Raw genomic sequence first — 25,159 nt, 5'->3', positions numbered from 1 at the left:
CCTGACGTCTCTTGCCAGCAGGCACAGCTGATCTCATCATGGTGGCTGTTTGGTTTGGAGGACCACACTACACAACACCTGTCTTGTAATATCCGCCTCTCCCCCGCCCCCTTAAACTGGCATTGGGATGGGGTGCCTCTCTACTGACTCCCCCCTCTATGCCTTAAAAATATCCTCGTGGGGTTGGGGATTTAGCTCAGTGGTAGAGCGCTTGCCTAGCAAGCACAAGGCCCTGGGTTTGGTCCTCAGCTCTGAAAAAAAAAAAAAAGAAAAGAAAATATATATCCTCAAAGGTCCCAAGTCCTTGAGAGGATATGGCCAAAGGCCCAGTCAAAGAAAGGTCAGCGGACACATGGGGACTACCAAGTCTTTGGGACAAATTCCAAACGTCCTCAAATGACCTTCATTCTAGGCACCCAGGCCCAAGCCTGGATATAATGAGTCTTGTCATGCCCCGTCTCTTACAGAATCAGCCTGGTCACCATTCCTGTCACCCACAGCACCCTTCCTGGTGATGTTTTGGGTTGTTAGGAAAATGCCATTGGTCTGCTCAAGCCCTGCCCAGGCACGTACCACAGAATTCCATCTTCTGTCAGGCCCACCGCAGGCTTGACCTCCTAAACTGCAGCCCATACCCCACAGCTCCTGTCTCCTTTCCATATTAGGTGATATCAGGTGTCCTGGCTGTCTGACTCTACATTTAGGTTGCTCTCACCTTTTGCTGTGAGGCCTCTGGGTCTCCTCACTTTACGGGACATGGGACATCGTTGTCACCTGCTGCTAACCTTGACTAGGACTCATTTCCATGTGAAACCCCCTTCTTCTCACTTACAGCAGAGGGGTCCTGGGAAAAACAGGCTCCTTCCTGAGTTGTATGGAATCCCCACAACAGTAGAGCCAGCCAGCAGCCAATACCCAGAAAGGGCTCCAGGCTGGGAAAAGAAGTGGGTTTTCACATGAAGCCTGTCAGCCAAGCCTGCCTGGAAGAAGGCCCTGCCTTCTCTCTGTGTGAAACCTTTGTTTTGCTCCGTGGCAGAGAATTTTGACATTCTGCCTTGTCGTGGTCCATCTAACGAGGTTTTGTCGCAGGGGCTAAAGGAGTCAGTCAGTTAAAGGCATGACAGCGTCAGAGTCAGAGACCAAGGGTGTGTGGACAACCGGGATGACAGCCCAGCACTGCTGGCTCTACTCTGCACTGACTTAGGAACACTCGGAACATCCCAGCTGCTCTGCGTCCCCTGCCTCAGGCGCTAGCTGTAGGCCTGAACACATGGCAGAAACGGAGAGGGCAAACTATAGGGGTACAGAGCAAGCTCCAGCGGGAAAGGGCCGCGTGAAGCTAAGGGGTCATTACCGGGATGCTTGGAGTTACAGACCTCCATGAACCTCCCAGAACCCTCTGGAAACTAAGCCTGGGATCAAATCGGATCCGCCAGGTGGCAGCCATACCCCTGCTCAGTCCACAGACCATGCAGTGTGTAAAAACAACCACCAGAGGGCTACACAAGGCGGGCAGGCTGCATCAGGCTTCTGGTTACCTAGCAACCGTGACGCAATGGGTCCCGTTTCCACCCTCCGCAAGGCCTCCCAGGTTATTTCTGGCAAAACAGAACTGTTGCTCACGGAGCGGTTTCAGGAATGCTAGAACCGCTTCACTCTTACACCAGGAGAATCTAAAATGGTCCGTCCGGGAGGTCCCAAACCCTGCGTGCCGTCCCGGCGTCCAGGGTGTTGGGCTGCTATTCCTGCTCCCTAGATGTACATTTTCCACTCAGCTTTGTAGCCCCACAGGACCAAAGTCACCCTGATTTCCCTAGTGGCTAAAGGGAAGCGATGCCTTCCTGTCCTCTCTGCCTTTCTAATCTGGGGCTAGATTAATGGGCATGTGATACCCGATCAACCTTGAACCTCCTGCTGTTCCGGCTTTACTCAGGGGGAGCTGAGGACGGAACAGTAAGGCCCACCTTGAACTTTCTGCAGTCTTGAAATCTACCCTCCCCTCGAGGCCTCTGTCCCTTGCTTCAAACCTCTTCCAGTTTGGATGACCCTGATAATATTTCAGATAGGTAAATGTGGCCTGGGAAGCCACAGGTGGCACCAAGAAAATGAGGCAGACACGGGACAAGGAGTGTGGTATAATGACTTCAAAGCCTGTGCCGTCTAGTCTGTGAAAGTCAAGGGGCCACTGGCCTGCCATGGGCAGTGACTCCGGGCACATCCCTGGGTCCCGAGGAGTGCCTGGCCCTGGTGCTGGGTTCTTAGGGTCTGTGAGTCACCAAGGTGGGGTCTCTGAGGGGCAACATCTTGAGGGTCACACCGGCATGTGCAGCTCATTGTACTCATCCTGGCCATCCTCATCGAAGTTTGGCTCAGCGTCTTCGGAGTCCAGCTGCAGAAGGGAGCACAGGGTTGGGAAAGGCAGGGGGGCATAGATGTCTCCTTCTGTTCCTCACAACCTCTTCTAAACATCTCATCTCCCTGCTCCGGGACCCCAGCTTGAAGCTTTGGTCCCTGGCCAAAGCCTTCATTACCGGGTCACCCAGAACATCCAAATCACACCAATACATTAGCAACTATGACATAGGATGCTCATTCCTAGGATCATGGCACCTCTGTACCCCATACAAGTGTGCAAGAATTGCACACACAGAATAGTGAGATGATTCGGCAGATAAAGGTGCCTGCCACCAAGTCTGACGACCTAAATTCAATCCCCAGGACCCACATGGTGGAGAGAACCAACTCCTGAAGGTTGCCCTCTGACCTCAGCACATACACATAAAATACATTTTTTCAAAAAGGTAAGAAAATTTTAAAGAATAGCAACAAGATATCCTTTCCTATCACTGACAGAAACAGGGCTCAGGACTGAAGTCTGGGCTACGCCAACCCATATGCAGCCCACGGCCAGGTGTTTTCGTTCAGGCACAATCTACACAACTGTCCACAGCAGTCCTGTCTTGTTCTTTCTGAAGCCTTATATCAACAGCTTTACCTAGATTCATATTTAAGTCTCCCAAAAGTCCTATGACAGAATCTCCGAGCCCATTATTCTGATGAAAACAGCATGTCAGAACAGTCAATAACTTTCCCAAGTTCACACACCCCAACAGGTAGTCTGGACTTCATAAACTGGAACCTGGGTATCTAAATCCAGCGTCCATCTGCCTTAATCCTGCCACCCCATGCCATCATCCCTTACCGCCTGCAGCTCCCTGTCCTGGAAGAGCCGGGGCAAAAGGCAACGCCTCAGAGGCACCGTGAGCAAGAGCAGGAAAGGGAAGGCCAGTGAGGCTGCCGTTGACTTGACCACCCAGAGAAGAGCGATGCAGCCCAGCTGGATGCAGGTGAACAGGTGCATCCGCCACGTCTTCACCTGGGGTACAGGCTCGGTCTCATTACACAGTGGCCACTCTGCCCCCACCCACACCTATGGGAACATGGCTCTCCAGGTCATCCTTATTTCATTCATCCCTTTCATCTCTAGCTGGGCAGCCCCTCCAGACCCCCTCCCATCATCCTGCATGTCCCCAGCTCCATGCATCTGGGCCTGACCTTAGTCACGTAAGGCTGCTCAGGATGGTGCTTTGCTGGCATGAAAATGAGCAGCAGACGTTGGGACAACTGGATACCAGAGAGTGATGTGACGCCCATGTACAGGAAAATCCCGAAGAGCACAGCCAATGGGATCCGGCGCAGCACAGCCCCCATGACGATAGACAGGCCTGGAGGAGGTGACAGAGATCTGCCTAACCCTGTGCCCTGTCCTCCCCGGACAAAGGGCCTGCCTGGTAAGGGAACAAGATTCATCTGACCAATCTTGTCCTCAAAACAGAGAAGGAGCAGGGCAAAAGGGAAGCAGGGAAGAGCTCCCAGAGTGTCCGCTGACGGGTTGGAGACCCAAAGGAGAGCTAAGCTTGAGGCATCTGCAGATTCAGGAGGGTCCAGCCCAGGATTGTGAGGATTTCAAGCCACTGGGCCCAAGAGAACAAGTCTGTGGGAAGACTCCATGCTCACCCACAAGGCTGGCAATGAGCACGCCGGTGACCCGCTGCTCCCGAACCTCCTGGATCTGGGGCTTGTCACCAGGCGCGATGGCAGTGCGCATGACCGTCAAGGCATTGACATGGGTGACAGAGCGGACAGTGGCAGCCGTCAGCCAGGGCAATCCAAACAACCCACAGAGGCCACCCAGAGAGCCAATCAAAAGCAGGTCAAGATGGAAGCCCGAACCCTTGAGTAGCCTCCGTGCCTTCTGGCTGACAATGAGCCTACGGGGAAGAGAGAGAAGGAGCCAGCTAGCAGGCAGACCTGTAATACACATGACAGTCACCCAAGGCTTGAGGCGAGGGAGGGGGGTGGGCACTGTAGACGACAGCTCTCCCCAGACCTGTCAGCTTCCTCTTTCACGTTCCCAAATTAAAGTTCTCACACTGCAGGAAATCGGAGCCAAATTCTCATGCTGCGAAGGTTGAAAAGCACCACAAAAGCCAGATGCCAGATCAGACCATGTGATTTTGGTTTAACCAAAATGAGAAGTGTGTGAGCATCTCTGGGTGAGAGAACACCCTGACAGAATTCTGAGAACCGCCAAGTGCCACCCTGCCAGGGGTGGTGGCGAGAAAGGTACCAGGTCAAACCATCACAGGAGAACCGTGCCTGGGCCCACATACCCACGCCTGTTCCAGTCTGTTGCTCCAGCCTCCACCCCCACCTCCTCACTCCTGCCAGATCCCAACAAACTCCTCGCAGCCTACCACGGGGCATCCCTCCACACATAAGATACCCTTGCCTTAACCATGAAACCGAGCCAACCATCTCCCCTTCCCTCTCCAGCCCTCTCACGCAGTGATCTGTGTCTCCATGAATATCAGGATGAGGACCAAGAGGGCAGGGACAGCAGCGGCCACCATCATCCATGGCGGGAAGGGGCGGGCACTGCCCAAGGGTGGGATGAACCATGTGCGCTTATGTGGCGAAGTCACTGAGAGCCCTGTAGGCACCGTCAGCTTCTGCATGGCAGGAAAAAGACGTGGGCCAGAGACTGAGGCTTCCCATACAAGAGGTCTACACTGCAGCTGTTCCTTACCCCAGAGTCCCCAGAACTATAGGGAGCTGGCAAAACTCATTTTCGTCACTGCTCCTCCCGGGGCTGGCAGAGGACATAGCAATGGGACTTTCCCCCTAACTCCACAGCTGTGGGGAGACCTGGTACTCTGCGCCAGCCCACTTCCAAATTCCTCCCACTTGGGATCATACACAGTTCAGACACCCTGGATCACCCCTGGGCTGAACATCACAGCAGCCCCTGATGTGGCCTAACTTCCTGTCCCCGGGAGAGTTGGGCTGCCAGCTGCTCTAGAACCTGGGGCTAGTGGGGACCTGCAGTGGCCACTCAGGCGGGGCACACTCACCTGTGTGTAGGTGTCGGTGATAGAGTAGTCCACCAGGACCATCACCAAGATGGAAATGGGAATGCCAAAGTCCCCAATGATGCGTCGAGCCTGCCAAGGACGGCCAGAGGATGAGGGTCAGGAGACACCCCCAACCATTTCTGGGGCCAATCTGAGAAGTACCCTAAGATGTTGCTCTACGTGACTCTCCTGTGTCCCAGCCACGGCTGGGAGGCACTACTGTCTTGTTGGCCAGGAGGGGGCAGGAGAAAGACTCTCAGGAGCTGAGCCTAGCAGGGACACAGGAATCAAGGGAGACAGGGGTGTGTACCTTGCCTCCCAGGAAGCGGCTGTTCCTGAACTTGCGCAGGAAGAAGGCAATCAGGAAAGTCCCCAGCATAAGGATGAGGGACAGCAGAGCTGTATTGGGCTGGTTCCTTGGGCCTGGTGGTCCCTCTGTGGGGGGCAGGGCACTAGTATTCAGTTCCAAGCCAGTCTCCAGGGTCCCCTCCAGGGCCCCCTCTGGTGGGTAGAACGGCAGCAGGGGATGCTCTGTGAACACCTAATGTGGAGAAGAGGATGCCTCACTCTCCACAGGCAGATGGCAAACCCAGCCCTCCACTTCACACACACACACACACACACACACACACACACACACACACACACACACACGAAACCCCTCTCCCTATACCTTGCTCTCAGCAAGCTCCAGGCCTCCCTAGGGCACCACCTCCCTATCCCTACCCACCCTCCGAGAACTGCCACACCTTGTAGAGCTTGTGAAAAGTCTCGTAGATGAAAATTAGCGAGATGAGGAAAGCGAAGATCTCCTGGGTAAAGGGCGAGATGTAGCGGACCAGGAAGCTGCCCTCTGCAGCCACCAGGGCCAGGACGAAGACCACCAGCCAGAGGCCCACCCACACTCGACCAGTGAGGTATTCCAGGTCCTGAGCTCGGCAGAACTGGAGATAGTAAGGAGGGTGGTTACCTACAGGGGGCCCATCTGCCCCGGAGCTGGTGCCTGTGGGTAGAACGGGGGTGGTGGCGGGGGAGGGGGGGTTGGACTCCAAGAAGGGACAGAGTACAGAGACCCAGCTCCCGGACACCCGGATGAGGGGCTGACAAGGGTGGGCAGGAGGGGCAGTGCCTGGGGTCGGGAGCAGGCTTCACCTTGAAGAAGGCTTCTTCAAAGACCAGCAGAGGTCCAGAGAAGCCCACCACGAGCAGCGGCTGGGCCCCCAGCAGAGAGAAGAGGACCCCAAGCACAGCTGTAGACACAATCAGCTCCGACACGCCCATGAGCCCCTCCGTCTTCTCCCCTGGGGTGGAAAGGGGTCAGCAGGGTGGCCGTAGCCTGGCATTTCCTATCCAGTCCCTTCCTCATCTAGCTCCCCAGCAAGAACAGAACGGCTCCCAGAATGACAGACAAAGCCACACTCCCCAGGAGACCACAACAATCCTATCCTTGTACCCCCCATTTTATAGCTCCCCAAAAAAGAGATCGTTGGGGTTTTCTGATCCCGTAGGGAGTTGCAGCTTCCCTGTCCCCTCTGTCCATCGCCCCGCTAAGTGATGTGAACCACATAACCTTGCAGGTGACATCTGGCCCCCACAGTGACCCCAGGAGCCTCACCTAGCAGCCCCCCAAAGGTGATGGCAGGGCTGAGGGCTGCAAAGTAGATGAAGAGCACAGCTGCCACGCACTGGGAGTGTAGTGCGTCCCGCAGGTCACTGGGGTAGTGTGGGTACCGGCGCTTCACATCCCGCACGAGCCCCCCAAACACCGAGCCTGTCCGCTGCAGGGGGTCATCTTCAGAGGCTGCCTCGGAGCCCCCCATCTCCAAAGACAGTTCTGGGGAAGGGAGCAAGATGCCGATGGGACACAGGCCACTCCTTCCTGTCTGGAAGCCCTGGCTGTAGCCCCCACAGCACTGCGGGCAGGGTTGGTAAGGACACAAAGGATTCAGAAAGCCAGGACTGGGCTTGGGTCTAACCTTTGCCAGGGGCCACGTAGCCCCCCCGGGTGGTCATCTCCACTTTGGTCTGTTCCCGCTCCCGCCGCTTCCTCAGGAGCTCACGCTGGAAGGCAGCCACGGAGCGCAGTAGGTCACGGCCCTCCACCTCCGATGGGGGTATCACGATGCTGCCATCCAAGAACTCACTGATGGCACCCAAAAGGTCCTGCCGGTCATCTGCCTGGTAGGCAGCCTCGTGAAACAGCTGGGAAGAGAGTCTGGCTCTCAGGGATGGGCCAAGAGAGCCCGGGGAAGAAGATTTCAGAGAGGTGGCATTGGGTCACAGAGGTAGGGTAGGGAAGACAGGCAGCCATATGCACCAGGACAGTCTAGGAGGGAACTCTAGAACCTATCTGACTGGGCAGTGCCCATCTCCTACAGGCTAATGAGCACCTCAGACATCAACTTGGCTAGGAGACCCTCCTATCTGAGGCCAGTCATGGCCAGCACCCCAAGCCTTCAGTCCACATCTCCTACTACATCCAAGGCACTGAGTGTGGGCTGTTCTATTACCATTCTTTTGTTGTTGTTTTTGTTTTCAAGACAGGGTTTCTCTGTGTAGCTTTGCACCTTTCCTGGAACTCACTTGGTAGCCCAGGCTGGCCTCGAACTCACAGAGATCAGCCTGGCTCTGCCTCCAGAGTGCTGGGATTAAAGGCATGCGCCACCACCGCCCGGCTTTTTTTGGGGGGGTGGGGGGTGGGGGTGGGGGGTGTTACCATTCTTTTCCATGCACAGCCCAGGGTTCTGTCTTCGACCCTGGGCTAACAGCTCACCAACTCCACTCCAGACACAGTCAGACAGCTAAGGAGCAAGCAGGTCCCAGGTGGACAGGCCCCACCCACAACCCAGGCATTAGGACTGACCTTGTCAGACATGAGGGTGGCAATGGAGCGCCCGAGCTCGTGATAGTCAGTGCTGGTGTGGCGTGGCCCCAGCATCACAAAGAGGAAGCGGACAGGTACGGGGACCTCCAGCACAGACTCCAAGAGAACAGCCTCACTGAGCCTCACAAAGGCTGCAGCCGGCTGCTCCAAGAAGGGCACACAGCCTAGAGGAAGAAGAGGCAGTGATGGACCAGGGGGACAGTCAAGTCAGGCCCTGGAAGGGAGACCCGGGTTCTTCCGGGCACTGCAAAAGAGACCTCAGCTCACTGGGTCACGGTGGCACACACCTGTAATCCCAGCACTCGGGAGGCAGAGGCAGGCGGATCTCTGTGAGTTCGAGGCCAGTCTGGGCTACAGAGCGAGGTCCAGGAAAGGAGCAAAACTACACAGAGAAACCCTGTCTCAAAAAACCTAAATAAATAAATAATAAACAATTTTTTAAAAAGAAGCCTTAGCTCTAAAAGCCCCCTGTTCACCTCTGTGTTTATAGTCGCCTAACAGTTACCAATAGGGGGGAATTGGGGCTAGCACATAAAGACTGCTTTCTTCCTAATTCCTACAGCGGTGCTATATTAAACTAGCAATAGTTCATGGTGGACTGGAACGGGATGGAAGCAGGGAGGAACAGGGAAGAAAGGACTCAGGGTAGCCTCCTCCAGAGGTCCAGGGGAACAGACCACAGGAGAGGGCACTCAGCAAACCCCGTCCCCGGCACCCAGCCCTCCTTACCCACAAGCACAACAGTGGCCTCGGCGTCTTCGGGGATCTTCTCCAGCAGTTTCAGGCTCTTCCCCCGGTGACCATCTCCTCCGGGCATATGGAGGGGCTTCTGAGGACGCAGAACTGGAATAGGGCTGGGACCCAGCCTGGAGGCCATGGCAGGCCCTCCCACCCCTCGCCCCAGCCCTAGGTCTGGGCCCTGTCTCCTCTCTCCCCAGCCTCTTAGAAGGGTCCTGTACCCTCCTCTATGCCCCAGCCCACCTCAGCTTTATCAGCTGCATGGCTGCCATGGGTCAGGCACATCACCACACCAAAACCCTGTATTGACAGCACAGGGAGTCCTTGTGTGTGCCACCCACAGACCCACAGCATGCTAGGCACGGTGCCAGGCATCCAACCTTCCCAATCTCGACTAAACTGGGCATCTTCTAAGTTCCCAGGCCCAAGTCAGACAAGGTCACTGACCTCCTTGGCATCTGGGTCATGTGGCCACAACGGGGCTGGCTCCCCTGGGTCATCAGCCATGGTGGGTACCGCACCATCAGGGCCATGACTAGGGGTTGGGTGGTGATTGCCCAGGACTGAGTTCACACTGGAGCTGGATGGATTCCGAGGGAAAAAGCCACTGTCTTTGTCATCATTGGGATGGCTAAAGAAGGAGACAAGGTAAGTTGGAGAGGCTTATGTTAGACCGAGGTCACAAGGAGGTGAGAAGTGAGAGGACCACAGCCTCCAGCCCTTTTCCTTAATGTGAGAGCTTTCCATTGGTTAAGACTGTAGAAAGACAGAAACGCATTACAGATGCATGCTCAGGCTGAGACCCTCTCAGAAGAGGCAACGCTCCCAGAAGCAGACCGAGCCCTCTTCCCAGCCCCTCACACCTGTGTTTCAGGAGCAGGGTCCGTAGGACACTAGCCCTGTCCTCAGGCCGGATCTGGTCAGATACAATCATGGTCTCCACCACAAGGTGAGCGATGCCTGGGAGGGTGGTCTGCTCCAAGTCCAGGAGAGCCGCTCCTAGGACACAATAAGAGGAAGAGCCGTCCTGGCAGACAGGAGACCCACCCCACAGCCTCGCTCCCCAAGAGCAGGCAAATATCCAAGGTGAGCTGAGTGCCAGTGTCCTGCAGCAGATAACACACTTCACAGGCAGCTGGGGGAGCACGTGAAATCAGAGCAAAAGAGGAGCCAATAGAGGAAAGTCTTGGCTTAGAGTGCAGATAGCTAGAAGGTCCATTATGCCCCCAGGTGCAATCCACAGGCCTGCCTGCCCCTCAGAACTCCCAGAGTGGACCCAGGACCTGAGCAGCCCAACACAGGCTGAGCTATGGTGGGGAGAAGGTCCAGTGGCTCAGGCCAGGCTGAGGAGCCCTACCCTGGGCAATGGTCCTCCTGAGCTCCAGCAGGCTCCGGAAGGAGAGGGAGGCGACATGGGGCTTCCCCCAGCGCTCCGTCTCCTCCTCTACATCTTCCTCGAACTTGATCCAGCGTGCCGTCTCCCGCCAGTGTGGCTCCTGGCTACGGTCCAACATCAGCTCATTCAGCTCCACAAACACCTGCAGTGGGTATCAAGGTGAGGGCCCGGAGGCTGCCAGGGTTAGGGCTGTCAGGAGAGGAAAACTGGATCCCAAAGGCCAACACCCGCAACAGGCTACTGTACTTCATGAGGCCTCCGATCCAACTTCTTTTTCTTCTTCTTCCTGCGCAGGATGGGAGCCAGGCCACTGGGGCTGCCTCTCCCAGCCTGAATGCGGGATGGTTTCTTCACCAAGTGTCGCCTCACACCAGGGTTGTCCTCCAGCCGATGGCCTGTGGACAAGGCCCCAAGGATCCATCTCTGGGTCTGACTTACATGGCCCACATGCGCCGGGTCCCTGTTGCTCCTACCAAGTCCATCTGGTTGTTATGACAGACCACATAATCCAGGTGGCCACTTCCCAGATCTGGAGACTGACTCTCAGGAAGTGGAAAGACACAGTACAGAGCCACCTTGTACTATGGACCGAGCCACAGCTAAAAGCAGATCCCAACATGTCTTCAGCCCCATCCAGACCCCGATGCCCCTACCACACTCACTGGTCCTCCCTGTGGGGCTGTAGGTCCAATGCCTGTCCCTAGACACCTGGCTCCCCCAAATCTACAACACCCAAATCCCAGCCCCACTAGTACCCATCCAACAGGCTTCTGCAGGGCTGCCTGGTCATCTTCCCACTTGCCCTGCCCAGGCGAACAGCTGGGGAACAGGCTGGCTGCCCAGTTACTCACAAGCAGCTACCCCTGCCAGGGGGCTCGGGTGGCCCCTCATGGGCTCCCACAGGCCATAGTCTTCAAAGTCCAATACAAACATTTCCAAATCCTCTGAGGCCAGCACGTCACCAGAGCCGGGAACTGGATTCTTCCCAGGGCCCCGGTCCTCAGTGTCCCTGGGCCCAGAACTCAGAGCCCCATTGGACTCCATGACCTTGTCCAGTGCGCTGGTCATTCCCCTGGTGGCCAAGGCCCGGCCCCTGATCCTTCCCAGAGCCCTGGATGTCCCAAGAGGTGGGAGCCTCCTGCAGGAACAGCCTTTGCCCACACAGAGCTGGAGGTGGTAAGGTTTGCTGCTCCCAATTTCCCTGGTCCCCCAAGTCTATTTCTACGGCTACCAGCTCCCACCCTGGATCTGTAAATACACCCTCCCTATGATCCCCTTCCCCCCCCCCATCCCGCTGCCATTGGATTGTTCCTGTCCCTGTCCTTAGGCCCTGGCAACTTTCCATGACATATTAGCTCAAAGCCCTAACTCCCCCCACCTCTGCCCCCGCCCACACCCTGTGGATCTTAGGAGGAGGAGGAGGGAGACCAGTGATGCCCCTGGCCTGGGCACAGAGCCCCATGGGTGATGACAGGTGGCACCAAAGCCAGGCACTGATAAGATGGAAGGAATGTGCCGAGATCACAGCCAGGCCAGGCCAAGGGTGGTAGGAAGGAGTAAGGGCAGTGGCAGGCTTGGCTTGGGGAGAAGCGGGGGCCTGGCAGTGCAGCTCAGTCCTCAGCCTCCAGGCAGGTGGGTAAAAGTAGAGTTTACAGAGCAGTGAGGTCTCAAGAGAGCTTCCCTCCGAGAGTACATGAGGAAGAGGACTCTTTTATGCAATAGGTGACTCAGGGAGCACTGGAGAGTGACACAGAGGGAAACCGCTCTGGAAGAGAGGTGGCTTTGTGAGATGAAGCTCCCTCTGCCACTGAGACACTGCGCAAAGGACTATGCCCCAGGTGGGGGTGGGGTGGGGGGAGCCTCTTCAAGGTCCACTTACTCTTCATGTCATCCAGATCTGCAGAACCCAGCATTTGGGCCTCAGCCTCATCAGTGGGCACCCGCTGCTCTGGCCCAGGGTTGCCCAGGGCACTGCCCGGGCACAATCGCTCCCGCAGATCATAGCTGGCTGATGGACTCCAGGGCCGGGTCTTCTCTGTAGAGATTCTGGAAGTCCGGGCTCGGGGGCTGGGAGAGCTAAGGAAGCAACATGAGCCTTAGGTTTGATGGAGAGAGGCAAGGAGCTGGCTAAGCTAGTAGGTTCCTGTTACTTCCCTGGTCTCAGGAGCCAGAGTGAATACACAGGCCCCCTCTCCCCAACATGCCCATCCTTCCCACTGCTGGCTCATCTCATCTACCTGTACCCCTTCCTCTTCACCAACACTTCAGGACTAGAGGACCCTTGACTTCTGGCTCAACTCTTTTCTCTCTTGCTCTCTCCCACTCGGAAACCCGGAGATAGATGAAGCTCCCATCCCATTCTTCACTTTCCAGGTCACACCTAGGGACACTATTCAGGGTTAGGTAAGTGTCAGGGACTTGGGCCAGCTGCTCTGGACTGCAGTGAGTTCTGCTCCATGAGGGCTAGCTGGGTCCAGGGAGGCTGGGACCAGTACCTGCCGGAGCGCTGGGGGCTCTGGTCAGAGTGCAGGCCCACAGAAGGCAGGGCCTTGGTACAGGCAACCTTGTTAGAAAGGCCCGGGCTGTCATCCTCATCACTTCCAATGGAGAACTGTGGACACACATAGACAGACAGACTTATCTCCCAGCAGCCACCTTATCGCATCCTGCATCCACTCTGTACCAACCCGTTGGCCAGCCAACGCACCTACAATGAGTAGACCCTACCTTTGCTTTCGGTGGGGGCCCCAAGGGTGGAGGCTCCACAGGTTCTGTCTCAGACTCTCCTTCCTCTTCCTCTTCTTCCTCCTCCTCCTCTGCTCCAGTTCCCCCCTCCTCCTGGATAGGGGGTGTCCCTTCTGAGGGGGGGGCAGAGGTTTTCTCCTTCTTCCTCTTCCTCCTGGTGTGCCGAGCAGAGGTGGGGGGCAGTCGCCGCAGCTTGTGGGGTGGAGGCAGGCGGGCTGAGAGCGGGTGATGGGTGTGGTGGGATGTGTGCCGGTGAACTGGGGGTGCAGGAGAGCTGGTTGAGAGCCCTGAAGCACAGTAGAGCTCCCCCCACCCTAAGGAGCACACACCTTATTCTAGCTCAAGGTCTCAAACAAGGGCACCCTAACCCTTCCTCTAGAACCAGTGCGCCCCTCCCAACTACGGTGTCCATGCTCCTGTCATTGGCGAGGCCTGGGAGAGTGGGGTCAAGGGTGACAGAGAGGAAAAAGGTGCAGAAGGGAGTAGGGGATGTGACACAGAAGAGAACCAGAAGCTAAGGGAAGACACACCAGGGAATATGGTAGAGCAGAGAGTGAATGGGGCCAGAGTGGATGATGAAGGTCACTGGGGGAACCTCAAGCCCATCTCCCCTCCATCTCCCCTGGTCTGGAGCTCAGCTCCCCTGACAGGTGAACAGGTGATGGTGTGGAAGGCAGGATGACTTAACACGGCATGGTGGCCCAGCACAGCGTCCAGCACAGGATGGCACTGAGTGATCAAGCCGGAGGTGAGCGCAGTAATGGTGGCGATGAGGTGATGGTGGTGAAGGCTGCCGCACTAGGGGTCCCCAGGCTACCCACACTCAAAGTCCCGCTCGCTGTAGCTGCGGCTAGGCTTCTCAGGGTCCCAGGCCGGGGTCTTGCTGATGAGGTCCCCAAACCTGCTCACAGCCAAGGTCTTGCCCAAGTCATCATCCTCCTCTTCTACGTCTGGACCCAGGGGGGGCTCCTCCAAGGGCACCCGGACCTGCAGGCCAGAGAGCCTCTCCTAAGGACCTCTAGTTCATGAACATCCACCACCACTCCCAACTCCATACTTCAACCTTCCCAACATCCTCACCCTTGCCTGCAACAACATCCCCAAAACACCCTCTGAGGGCTTCCCCCAGGCCTTGGAAGCACCAGCTACGGATGCGTGAAGAACTAACAGACCCCCTCTTCCTCCACACCACCAGCACAGCTCCATGCCTGGATCTGGTGGTCCCAGGGTCAGCCAGAGGACACACCACCCATCCTGCTCCTCCTCCCCCACCCCACCCTCCACGCATCAGTCACCTGGGGTAGGGGGGAGGCGCCCCCGGGCGGTGGGATCACCCCATTAGCCATGGTAGGGCTGAAGACTTAGGAGTCTCTCAATCACTATAGGACCCAAACCTGGGTGAGAAGAAGGGGGCGCTGCGGAGACCTCTTTGGGAGCCCTGGGGGAGGAAGGCGGGGTCGAGATTCAGGCTAGTGGGCCCCCTCCAGGGAGCTACATCCCAGTGTCCAGCCCGCGCTCCTTTCCGAGACCCTGCCCGGTTCGGGTCAGCCCGATGACCCCACCCAGCCCGGGGCCCACGCCTCGCCCTTAAGTACCTCGGGGCTCCGGAACCTGCGGGGTCTGGGAGAGCCGCCGCGCCCCATGTCCCTCCCCGCTCGCTCCGGGGCGCGGCTGCCGGGTTCCCGTCCGGCCTCTCGCCGCGCAGAGCCGGGCCGGGTTGGACGCAGGCGCCGGAGCCCGCAGCCCACGGCTCCACCTCCTAGCGCTTGGCTCGACCGGCCAGCCGCCGCCCGGCCGCACAATGGGAGCCGATGAGCCCTGACTTACCCCGCCCGGGCCAGCGCGGACTCCGCGCTCCGGTCCCCGCAGGATCCCACCTGCCTGCAAGACCCCTCTCCAAGCGCCCCACGCATTGCGGGGGGAGGAGGGGCGGGTGCACGGCCCTAAATTCCCACAATCCCTCAAACACACTCCTCCACCTTGCTTTTAGCCACCCCTCCCTTCCCCTCAGGAGCACTGGAGGAGACCCCCTCCGCACATACAAGCCTCTCCAGCCTGGACCCCTGGAAGCAATTGCCATCAACACCTCAAGTCTCAGTTCAGCTGATGTCCTTCAAAGGCCTGGCTTCTGGAGCTGGGCACCACCCAACATTTGACCTTGGCACAATTATCTACCCATCTGTAGCCAGAGGCAGCTGAAACAGGGGCATTCCAATTGTGCCAAGCACTCTAAAATCCTGTGGCTAAGCTTCCACGCCCCCGCCTCCACTTCCCCAACCGCTGAGGACCTGTCTCACTTTCCAAGGTCAGAGAGCTCTTTGGAAGGAGCACCTAGCCCCCTGTGTGTTCTTCTCGGGGTGTCTCTGAAACTGGGCACCAAGCACAACCAATGCCATAAAAGCCCTGGATAACGAGAGAGAAGCCTGTGCGTTACACCTCTGCCCCCTGCCCTGCAGGATCTCAGCACCACCCAAGGAAAGAGATTATACATACAGAGCTTTGTGGGTTGCTGAGGAAAAGTTGTCTTCTGGCTTCCCACTTTATGCTCAGAGCCCTGTGCTCAGTAGCGCCCCGCCCCCTCCCCTCAAATCAAGGATTGCCCTGTTTCTTTCCTATTGTGATTAAATACTCCAACAAAAGCAACTTAAAAGAGAACGGGTTTATTCTAGCTTCCGGTTAAGGGTACAGTCCTTCACACTGGGAAAGTCAAGGCCACAGGAGCTTGACGCAGCTGGTCACATCACATCGGCAATCGAGACTCAGAGATGAATGGTTCCCCCTTTCCAATTTACATAGTTCAGAAACCCCTGGCCAGAGGATGGACCTGACACAACTAAGATGGGTCTTCCAAGAGCAGGACACTGTGGTGTGCTGGTGTGAGGCTTTAATCTCAGCACTCGGGAGGTTGAGGCAAGTGGATGTATATGGGTCCAAGGCCTTCAAGGCCAGACTGGTCTACACACGAGTTCCAGGCCAGCCAGGGCTACATAATGAAACCCTGTGTCAAAAAACAAGCCAAAAAGAGTCGGTTTTTTTCTTATCAATTAAGATAATAAAGAGAGGGTTGGGGATTTAGCTCAGTGGTAGAGCGCTTGCCTAGCAAGTGCAAGGCCCTGGGTTCGATCCTCAGCTCAAAAAAAAAAGGTAAAAAAAAGATAATAAAGAGAATCCCTCACAGGCATGCCCAGAGGCCCACCTTCTGCTTTCAGGTGTTGTCAGAGTAACAACACTAACCACCACAGGGAACTATTATTATTATTTCAGCTGAGAACATGGAGATGCAGGAAGCTGCGTTACCCCCACAGAGGGTACACCTCGGAAGAAGGTTATCCACAAATTTGGGGTAACCAAATCATTGGCAGATTTAAGGTGACTGAGACATGGCCATTTACTCCAGATTTCTCATTATCATCAGGTTAAACAGGGGGATGAGAACGTGAAACAAGGTTGTCAATGCTGGACGTCGGCTGTGCAGAAACAGAACATTCGAATTGCCTTCCAAAAGTCAGCATATGAGGCTTGGGTAGTAGTCGGAAGGCAACCTGTGGGAGGTGGTTCTCTTCCTCCACTGTGTGGGTCCCAGAAACTAAACTCAGATTGGCAGCTCAGTGACAAGCACCTTTACCTGCTGAGTCATCTTACCAGCCCCTATCCTTTACTCTTTTTAAAAAAAAAAAAAATGATTTAGATTTGAGCGTACGTATGAGTGTTTTTCTTTATGTATGTATGAATATCATGTGCATGCCTTTGGAGGTCAGAAGAGAGCATTGGATCACCTAGAACTGGAGTTATGGATGGCTATGAGTCTGTGGATGCTGGGAACCGAACTTAGGTCATCTTCAAGAGCAACAAGTGCTGCTAACTGCCTGGCCATCTCTCCAGCCCCCCTCTACACACACACACACACACACACACACACACACACACACACACACACACACCCTTCACTTTTTTTTTAAATAAAGTTTTATATTTCTAAATGTACAATTGGTTGAACCTGTTCATGCATCTTCAGCAGCTGGAGCATCTCCACCCTTAGTGTATCTGGTGCAAATGACTTGGACTCTAAGCTTGACACATCCTTTACTAAGTAGCTCCAGAAGGGCTCCCCTGGCCAAAGAACCCCAACTATCCAGTCTCTTGGAGACTACTGCTGGAGTGATAAGCTTATAGATGGGAACTTCCTTACAGTTTCTCATACATAGCTTTAGCAAACAGGGCTGGGATATTGAGCTTGTCATGACCTTCGCCTTTGAATCTCTTCTTTTGGTCTTTACCTTCAGACTTGTTTTCTGGACCTTTGTCTTTCTTGACCAACTTTCCAGCATCTTTCTTCTTGTCATCTGACCTTGGGTAGTATGGTAAAGCTCAGAGAGTGTCAGCAACCATGTAGCCTTTACTCTTGAAGATAACAGCCAAGATAACTTTTTGCCCTGGAATTTAAGTGGTACTTCCCAACTTACAAGGCATTGTGATAGTCTCGTGGTCCCTCACAACAACCCTCTGTTAGTTATTTGGCGCTCTTATCCTGCGAGGAAACGTCCCAAACACGACAAAACCACAGAAAAGCTGTTTATTAATATAAGATAGGAAGAGACAGATGTGACAGGCCTGTGTGAAACACACGTGATTAAGAGGACAAGAGAGGAAGAGACCAGTGCAAGAATGGCGCCAGATTTTTACAGAGTGAGCCTCGCATGCATACAGGAACGCATGTGGCTACTCCACGCATGCGTGTAGATTACATGGCCACGCATGCTTTACGCAATCATGCAAAGCCATGGACTCCTAGTCATGCGAGATGTTTTGACCCGGAAATGGCTATTTTGAAGCAGAAATAACTAGGCGGTCTGCGGGGCAAGCCCAACCGTGTGGGCATGTTGTGACTTCCTATCACCCTCTACTTGATAGGTTAACAAAAAATAAAATAAAATAAAATAAAAAGGTTCATGAAGTATAAAGCATGCTCAAGATTCAAGATCCATAGGCAACACAGCCAAAGGAGCCCCAGAGCTCTGGCATTGTGTCTAACATTTACCCCTAAATATCACAGTATGTCACCACTCCCACACCTTGTCTCAATGCCTTTATGCAACTGCTAAAACTTCCAAGCCATGTGCAAAACTGAAATACACCACTCACTCCCCAGGTGTGTTTTTCCAGACTATCTTTGCTATTAGAGGCTACAGAGGTGAGACGTTAGGAATGAGATCCCCACCACCCCACCCCACCCCGGGGGGGGGGGGAGCAGTGGCCTGAAATCATGAACCAGCTTGGCCACTTGGTAACTGCTTGAGCAAGTTATTTATCACTGTTTCTGGCACTGCATTTCTCTAGCAGTGACAATGAGGTTGTTGAGAGGAAAAAGTGAGTTTGTCAGTGTGTCGCACATAGAACAGTGACTTGGCACAAGGTGGAGCTCAGGAAACATTGGCCAGTCCAGTGCTGCTGTGAACCTATGACATGCAAGTCTTCAGAGTCCTCAGATAAGCATGTGGAAGGATAGTGTTTACATGCATGAAATAAATGCACATTAGCTTGTGTTAACATACAAGAGCTGTATATTTAGGGCCACAATAAATTTTCGAACCATGCAAACCCCCTAAAGGCAAGGAGACCCAGAATGGCTTTGACCTCCCATCAGGTAGATCCTGACACTCTTTGGCCAATAAAGCAACCTCTTTTTTTTTCTTTTTAATTTCCTAGGGGTTTGAACCCAGAGCCTCACACATGCTAGAATAGCACTTTGTAAAGACCCACAGAGGCCTCCTAGTGAAAACTTACTCAGGGTCAGAGACTCTGGGCTTGCTTTGCCCAGCAGAGCTACATAATGGGATGATTTGACCATGGGCGTCATTACCAGGTGTTTGGAAGGGTCTACACGTGGCTGTAGTATAGTGTGCTTTGATCTTGCAAGGAAGAGGTCTTTTGCCTCTCCCCTTGGCATTGTTATAAAAAAAAAAAAAAAAAAAAAAAGCCCTTTTGAATAAACAAAGGGGCTGTTGGGTATTGACCCAGGCCCTCTTGAAGCTATCCTGTATCTCTCTTTCTCCTTGTCATTTAGGTCTATGTTTCTATCATTAATTTTCGTATCCCTCTCTCCTCCACCTAAGAACACCCTTCTAAAGGTGGAAGCTGGACTCCCGCAGCACTCTGCCATTGAATTGTGTCCCAACCTCAATCAACCAATTCTTTGCATTGCTACCTCCTAAACCTATACAGTGGGTATGGTTTCATTCAGCCCAGACTGTCACTTAGACTCTTACCAGAATTATCTCCCTGCTCCCCCAGAGTGTAGACTCAGGGCCAGTTGCTACTGAGTAGGTTCATGATCAGGCTCTTACAGGTAAGGTGTTATTGAGGAAGAGTTCAGGCTCTGAAGTTAGAGGTGTAATTTAATACCACTTCAACACTCAACACTTGGCACAGAACAGGTGTTCAATAACTGCCGCCCTTAGTTACAAGTTGTGTATCTCTGCAGTGGTTTATCTCATAATCCACATGCCCCTGGCCTCGGCTTTGACAGAAATCCACTACCACTGTCCCTGAGGGTCATTTTTCCCAGCAGAACTCACCTTGCAGACCAGACTTTCTGACATGCTTGTGTTAGGATGGCATTCTGAGAGATGAATCCTTGTGCTGTCCTGCTCCCCTGTCACTCCAGCTTGAGTTGTGTTGAGCAAAAGGTGTTTACAAAGGGTGTAGCTGGGTTTTTGTTTGTTTGTTTGTTTGTTTTTCGAGACAGGGTTTCTCTGTGTAGTTCTGGTGCCTGTCCTGGATCTTGCTCTGTAGACCAAGCTGGCCTCAAACTCAGAGAGATTCCATCTGCCTCTGCCTCCTGAGTGCTAGGATTAAAGGCATGTGCCACCATCGCCCAGCAGGGTGTTTACAAAGGCAGAGAAAGGTGAGGTAGCAAAAGAGAAAGATCTTGGCCAGAAGCTGAGGAAGCAGGGAGGAGACCTTTACCCAATCCAGCCAGCAAATCAGAAGGAGGCTCCCCCAAGGCATGAAGGGAAAAGAGTCAAGTCAGGGATCCCTGCCAAACCCACAGGACAGGAGCCAAGTTCAGACCACACAGTCTCCCTATACTGGATGCCACGTGCTGTGTATACATTTGTTTACAGTCAACAAGCAAACACTGCTTTTTATTACGAAGCATCCACAAGTACCATGAAGGAAAAGCCCAATAACACAGGATATTCAAGTCGCAGGACTAGGGCCACCCTCTGTAAGGTGACAATTAAGCAATGACCTGAAGGATATGCCACCAGGGAACATGAAAAGATTGGAGCCTGAACAGGATGGGCATTTCATAAGGCCTAAGAGGAAATACGGTTTAAGGAAGACAGCACAGATCCTGTCTGTAGGTAGAGGGACCAAGTGAGACCACTTTAGTAACTTATCTCCTTTTCCTGACCTATAAAATGTTGATCTTCCCCAGGGCAGTCAGAATAATATCAAAAGAATAATGAGTGCACAGACCAGCACAAAGTAGGCCCTTAAACGTAGCCATTGTGTGATTCCTGTTGGCTTAGGCCTATAATCCCAGTACTCAGAAGGCTGAGACAGAAGGAGGCTCTCAAGTTCATGACCAGCTAGAGTTACATAACCAGATGCTGAGAGAGAAGCATATCAGATTTCTTCCTGCATCCCTCCCCCGCACAGAGCCAGGCACCTCTGAAGTGGTCAGTAAATATCTGTGGAGTTGAGAGTGAGCGCACCAGTAATTATAGTAACTAATAAACTAAAGAATGTTTTTTGTGGAGGCCAGAGAAGTGAGCAAGTCCAAAACGATCAAATGACAAAAGGACAGGCCAAGAAAAACAAACAAACAAAGCAACCATGCCCTGACTCATGCTCTCTCCACAAGTGTCTGAGTTTCCTCCAAGGCACGCTGGGGAAATGTCCACTCATAAACACATGGGCAATAAGATCCAAGCATATGATCAAAAGCACTAATGACAGTCAATGTCGGAGAGGATGCAAAGCAAAGGGAACACTCCTCCACTGTTGGTGGGAATGCAAACTTGTACAACCACTGTGGAAATCAGTATGGCAGTTTCTCAGAAAATTGGGAATCCAACTACCTCAAGACGCAGCCATTCCACTCTTGGGCATATAACCAAGAAATGCTCAACCACACCACAAAGATACATGCTCAACTATGTTCATAGCAGCACTATTTGTAATACCCAGAACCTGGAAACAACCTAAATGCCCTTCAACTGAAGAATGGATTAAGAAAATGTGGTTCATATACACAATGGAGTACTACACAGCAGAGAAAAACAATGACAGCATGAAATTTGAAGGCAAATGGATGGAACTAGAAAAAATCATCCTGAGTGAGGTAACCCAAACCCAGAAGGACAAATATGGTATGTACTCACTCATAAGTGGATTCTAGATATAAAGCAAAGAACAGTCAGACTGCAACCTACAGAACCAGGGAGGCTATATAGCAGGGGAGACCCTAGGATGCCTGTAGCTTAGAATAAGATTTGGTTTTACTCAATTACTGAGCAACCCTCAATGAAACATTACACTATTAAGATAAGAATTTATACTGTATCAAGCTGATAATAGAAATTTTAATTAATTAATTAATTAATTAATTAAAAAATAAAAAAGAAAAATTTGGACTATTTTTTAAAAAAAACAAACAAACAAACATATTTTGTTAAAGCAAAAAGGGGAAACTAGGGGCTCAACATTCCTCTCCACATTCTATTCTTTCCCTTGTGTTATATATTTTAAATTTTTTATCAGTGGATTCTACTGGAGTATCCACTGCAGAGAAGCACTGGAGGGCTCCTGTTGCAAATCACCCTCTGGAGCGATGGGTCTTTCTACTGACACTTGGAAGGGACCTGATCTAGTGTTGGTGTGGGCCTGGGGTTCTGTTTATGTCTTTCCTCAGGACAATGAGATTCTTCATTGGGTTTCTGAGCGCTGTATGCGCCCTGTGGCTGCAGCTGAAGCCCAACATTGCAGAGACCTATTGGGCCTTCATGAAAAACTCTCCCCTTCTGATGCCAATGAGGATTGAGAGCCCAATATGGCCAGCTTTGACAAGCATTAACATAAGCCTAGGAACTGCAGCCATGCGGTTGGATTCTCCAGAAGGTAATGTATGGTAACTGCTTTTTCAAGTATGTTTGAGAACGTGTCACCCAGACACCTAGGAGATTAAGGATAACACTGAAGAGCACTGACCTCCATTTATCAACAGTAGCATGCCAGCTAAGCATTTCCATTCTCACAATCCTATTCAAGCTGGAGTAGTACTTACTTTTCAGGAGTGGCTCTGTACAACATTTTTTTGCCTCCTAAAATTCATTTAGCCCCCTTTGAAGATACCTTAAAATTTGTGAGCCTGAATGAGCTCCTTGTGAGCTGCCTGTTTTTCCTTTATGGTTCTTAGTTATTCTTTTGCAGAGCTGCCAGCTTAAGTCATGCTGGGATCAAGAAAAATGGGCCTAGGCGATTCGAGTTCCTGGAGTTGTGTCTATGCCAATGGATACCCACAATCTCCAGAAGAGAATTTGACATCACTGCTGCTGTTGTTGCTGTTTTAACAGTGATGACCACCGCTACTACTGTTTCTGGAATTACCATTTCATAATTGGTTACTACAGCTAACGCAGTGGAGACCCTGGCAGCAAAAGTAGCTACCACAGTTAGTTAATCTTTCATTCTACTGGGCATGACAAACTTAAATCAATAGGTATATACATTTCGATTGGCTTTGAAAGTTATAAATTTTTAAACTCAAGTTCCATTTGCTGTCGGGATACCATCTTACAAGGACTCCAATTTACACTAAGGCTCGTTAAGGAAGGGAATGGCTCAGTTGCCTTTAGCCTACCGGCTATGGGTGGGTTAAGACTTCTGTTGGTCTTTTCTGTGTCGAACACACAGATTGCAAGCCCAGTGCTACTTAGAGATCTTTGCAACAGTTAACTCTGCAGCTCTCACATGATTGAGCCTGTATGATAATGAGTATTCAGAGACGGGTAATTCCTGGGGGGAGCTCACCAACCTAAGACAGAGCGCCTGTGTGGCCTGGACAGGTGTCTCCATGACAGGTAAGGTGACCTGCTGACGTCCCACACAACCTAAGTCAGAAGCTTATTTTTTAGTAAAGGGGGTACCTGTAGGGCCCTGGCCCGTTTTGAATAACTGTTGCCTCGCTTGCTGACCTTGACCTTGATATCCTCCCTATGCTAATTCCCTTCAGGGTTCCACCCTCCTGAATGCTTAAGGGAAGCTCCTTGTCTGCGTACCCTGCATATTGGGCAACAACTTAGATGTAAGATTGTGAAACATCGGAAGCTAACTTCTGCCCTCCAGGGTTCTCCTATTGTGCTGTAAACCTATATTTAAGACCTCCTCCCTCCTTCAATAAATGGCATTTGGCATTAAAAAAAAAAGAAAAGAAAAGAAAAGAAAACAGAAAGAAAGAAATTGAAGACAGCGATGTCCTAAAACAGGAAGTGGTGATGGTGTCATGGGCCTATGAGGATGCTGGACTAAAAGCCTATCAAATTGTTCAAACAGGAAAATCATATACTATGTGAATTATCTGTCAATAAAGATCTTATATAAAAAAAGGACACTGAAATTAATCTAAAGTTGAGATGATATTTTGGAGTACATAAAAATAACTAAGAAACAAACAAACAAACAAACAAAAAAGATCCAAGCATCTACTTTTTCAATTATAAAGAACATTCCTAGGCTTCTGGGGTTCGTGGAATATTATTTTAACTGGGCAAAGATATATTATACTTGTTTATGCTGCAGAATATTACTTTAACTGTGTTACATTTGTGTCTGCTGACTTTGTTAACAATGTAAAGCTGTGTTGTTGCATTTGTTTAATGATGTAAAGATTTGTTGCTGTTTTACCTTGCCTGCCTAAGGCATCTGATTGGTCTAATAAAAAACTGAACAGCCAATAGCTAGGCAGAAGATGGAAAGGTGGGGCTGGCAGGCAGAGAGATTAAGTAGGAAGAAAAATCTAGGCTCGAAGAACAAGAGGAGAGAATGAGGGAGAAAGAGAGGAAGAAGCCTGGTGCCAGCCAGCAGACACAGGGTAGGAAAGAAAGGTAAAAAGCCCCGAGGCAAAACGTAGATGAAAAGAAACAGGTTACATTATAAGAGCTGGCAAGAAACAAGCCTAAGCTAGGCCAAGCATTCATAATGAATAAGAAGTCTCTGTGTCATGATTTGGGAGCTGGTTGGTGGCCCAAAAGAAAAAGCCTGCTACACCTGGGTGATAAGCAGCAGGTAGGTTTTATAGTCAGCATTTATTTAATGCACTACAGTTTGTACAGTACTTCCATGTCCAGTCTATGTCTCTGTCAAGTAGGTAGGTGATTGGTTAGTTTCAGTTCCATACTGCAGATGAACAGGCAAGGGGAAGTTATGTGGCCACAGCTAAGCAGTGAATCATACAACTAAGGTATAGTTAGTTCTAAATCCTGTGTCTTTTCCACACCACACTGATCCTTGTAGATGGATGCAAATACCGCATACACTCAGATAAGTAAAGCACCGTACACAGAACTGTGACTCAAGTTCCAGCTGCAGCTGAGCCATGAGAGCGGTCCTGCCTAACTAAGACCCCTCCTACAGAGACGGTTCTTTAGCTGGCCAGCATCCCTTGGCCAGTCCTACAAAACATTTATACCACTCAGCTTGTCCACAGACCCCATAAGGCCTCAAATAAAGTTTAAATGTAACTTTTGGGTCTATAATAATTTGAAGGACTTAAATTTTCTTTTTAAAAAGTTGAACACTTGCTGGCCATGGTGGCACACACCTTTACTCCCAGCACTCGGAGAGGCAGAGGCAGGAGGACCTCTGTGAGTTCAAGGCCAGCCTGTTCTACACAGAGTTCCAGGACAGTCAGGGCTATACAGAGAAACCCTGTCTCAAACAAAACAAAAAAGTAAACAAAGCCAGGAGTGGTGGCGC

At 52.1% G+C, this 25,159-nt stretch overlaps 1 protein-coding gene and 1 pseudogene across 2 annotated transcripts; both read right to left on the bottom strand.

Moving 5' to 3' along the window:
- Positions 1 to 2,115: 2,115 nt before the first annotated feature.
- Positions 2,116 to 15,119, bottom strand: Slc4a3 (solute carrier family 4 member 3). 2 transcript variants are annotated; one of them, XM_036172958.1, is made up of 23 exons: positions 15,005 to 15,119; positions 14,473 to 14,615; positions 13,999 to 14,164; positions 13,160 to 13,434; positions 12,928 to 13,043; positions 12,312 to 12,508; positions 10,679 to 10,827; positions 10,394 to 10,574; positions 9,900 to 10,035; positions 9,484 to 9,667; positions 9,028 to 9,127; positions 8,278 to 8,462; positions 7,391 to 7,616; positions 7,030 to 7,248; positions 6,567 to 6,715; positions 6,164 to 6,358; positions 5,725 to 5,955; positions 5,415 to 5,504; positions 4,846 to 5,012; positions 4,018 to 4,271; positions 3,556 to 3,725; positions 3,203 to 3,376; positions 2,116 to 2,389 (listed from the first exon to the last, which is right to left on the bottom strand). In XM_036172958.1, the coding sequence occupies exons 2-23, from the start codon at positions 14,521 to 14,523 to the stop codon at positions 2,312 to 2,314; spliced, it is 3,693 nt and encodes a 1,230-aa protein (XP_036028851.1). In that variant the 5' UTR covers positions 14,524 to 14,615; positions 15,005 to 15,119; the 3' UTR covers positions 2,116 to 2,311. The 2 variants fall into 2 exon arrangements, with proteins under 2 accessions (XP_036028851.1, XP_036028850.1); XM_036172957.1 differs by lacking the exon at positions 15,005 to 15,119 and adding an exon at positions 14,773 to 14,990.
- A 2,059-nt stretch (positions 15,120 to 17,178) lies between these two features.
- Positions 17,179 to 17,647, bottom strand: LOC118573038 (annotated as a pseudogene).
- Positions 17,648 to 25,159: the final 7,512 nt, after the last annotated feature.

Source organism: Onychomys torridus, chromosome 23, assembly GCF_903995425.1.
Source record: "Onychomys torridus chromosome 23, mOncTor1.1, whole genome shotgun sequence".
Classification (NCBI taxonomy): Eukaryota; Metazoa; Chordata; class Mammalia; order Rodentia; family Cricetidae; genus Onychomys; species Onychomys torridus.
Note: the sequence above shows the minus strand (reverse complement) of the source record. Positions and strands in the feature narration are given on the sequence as shown.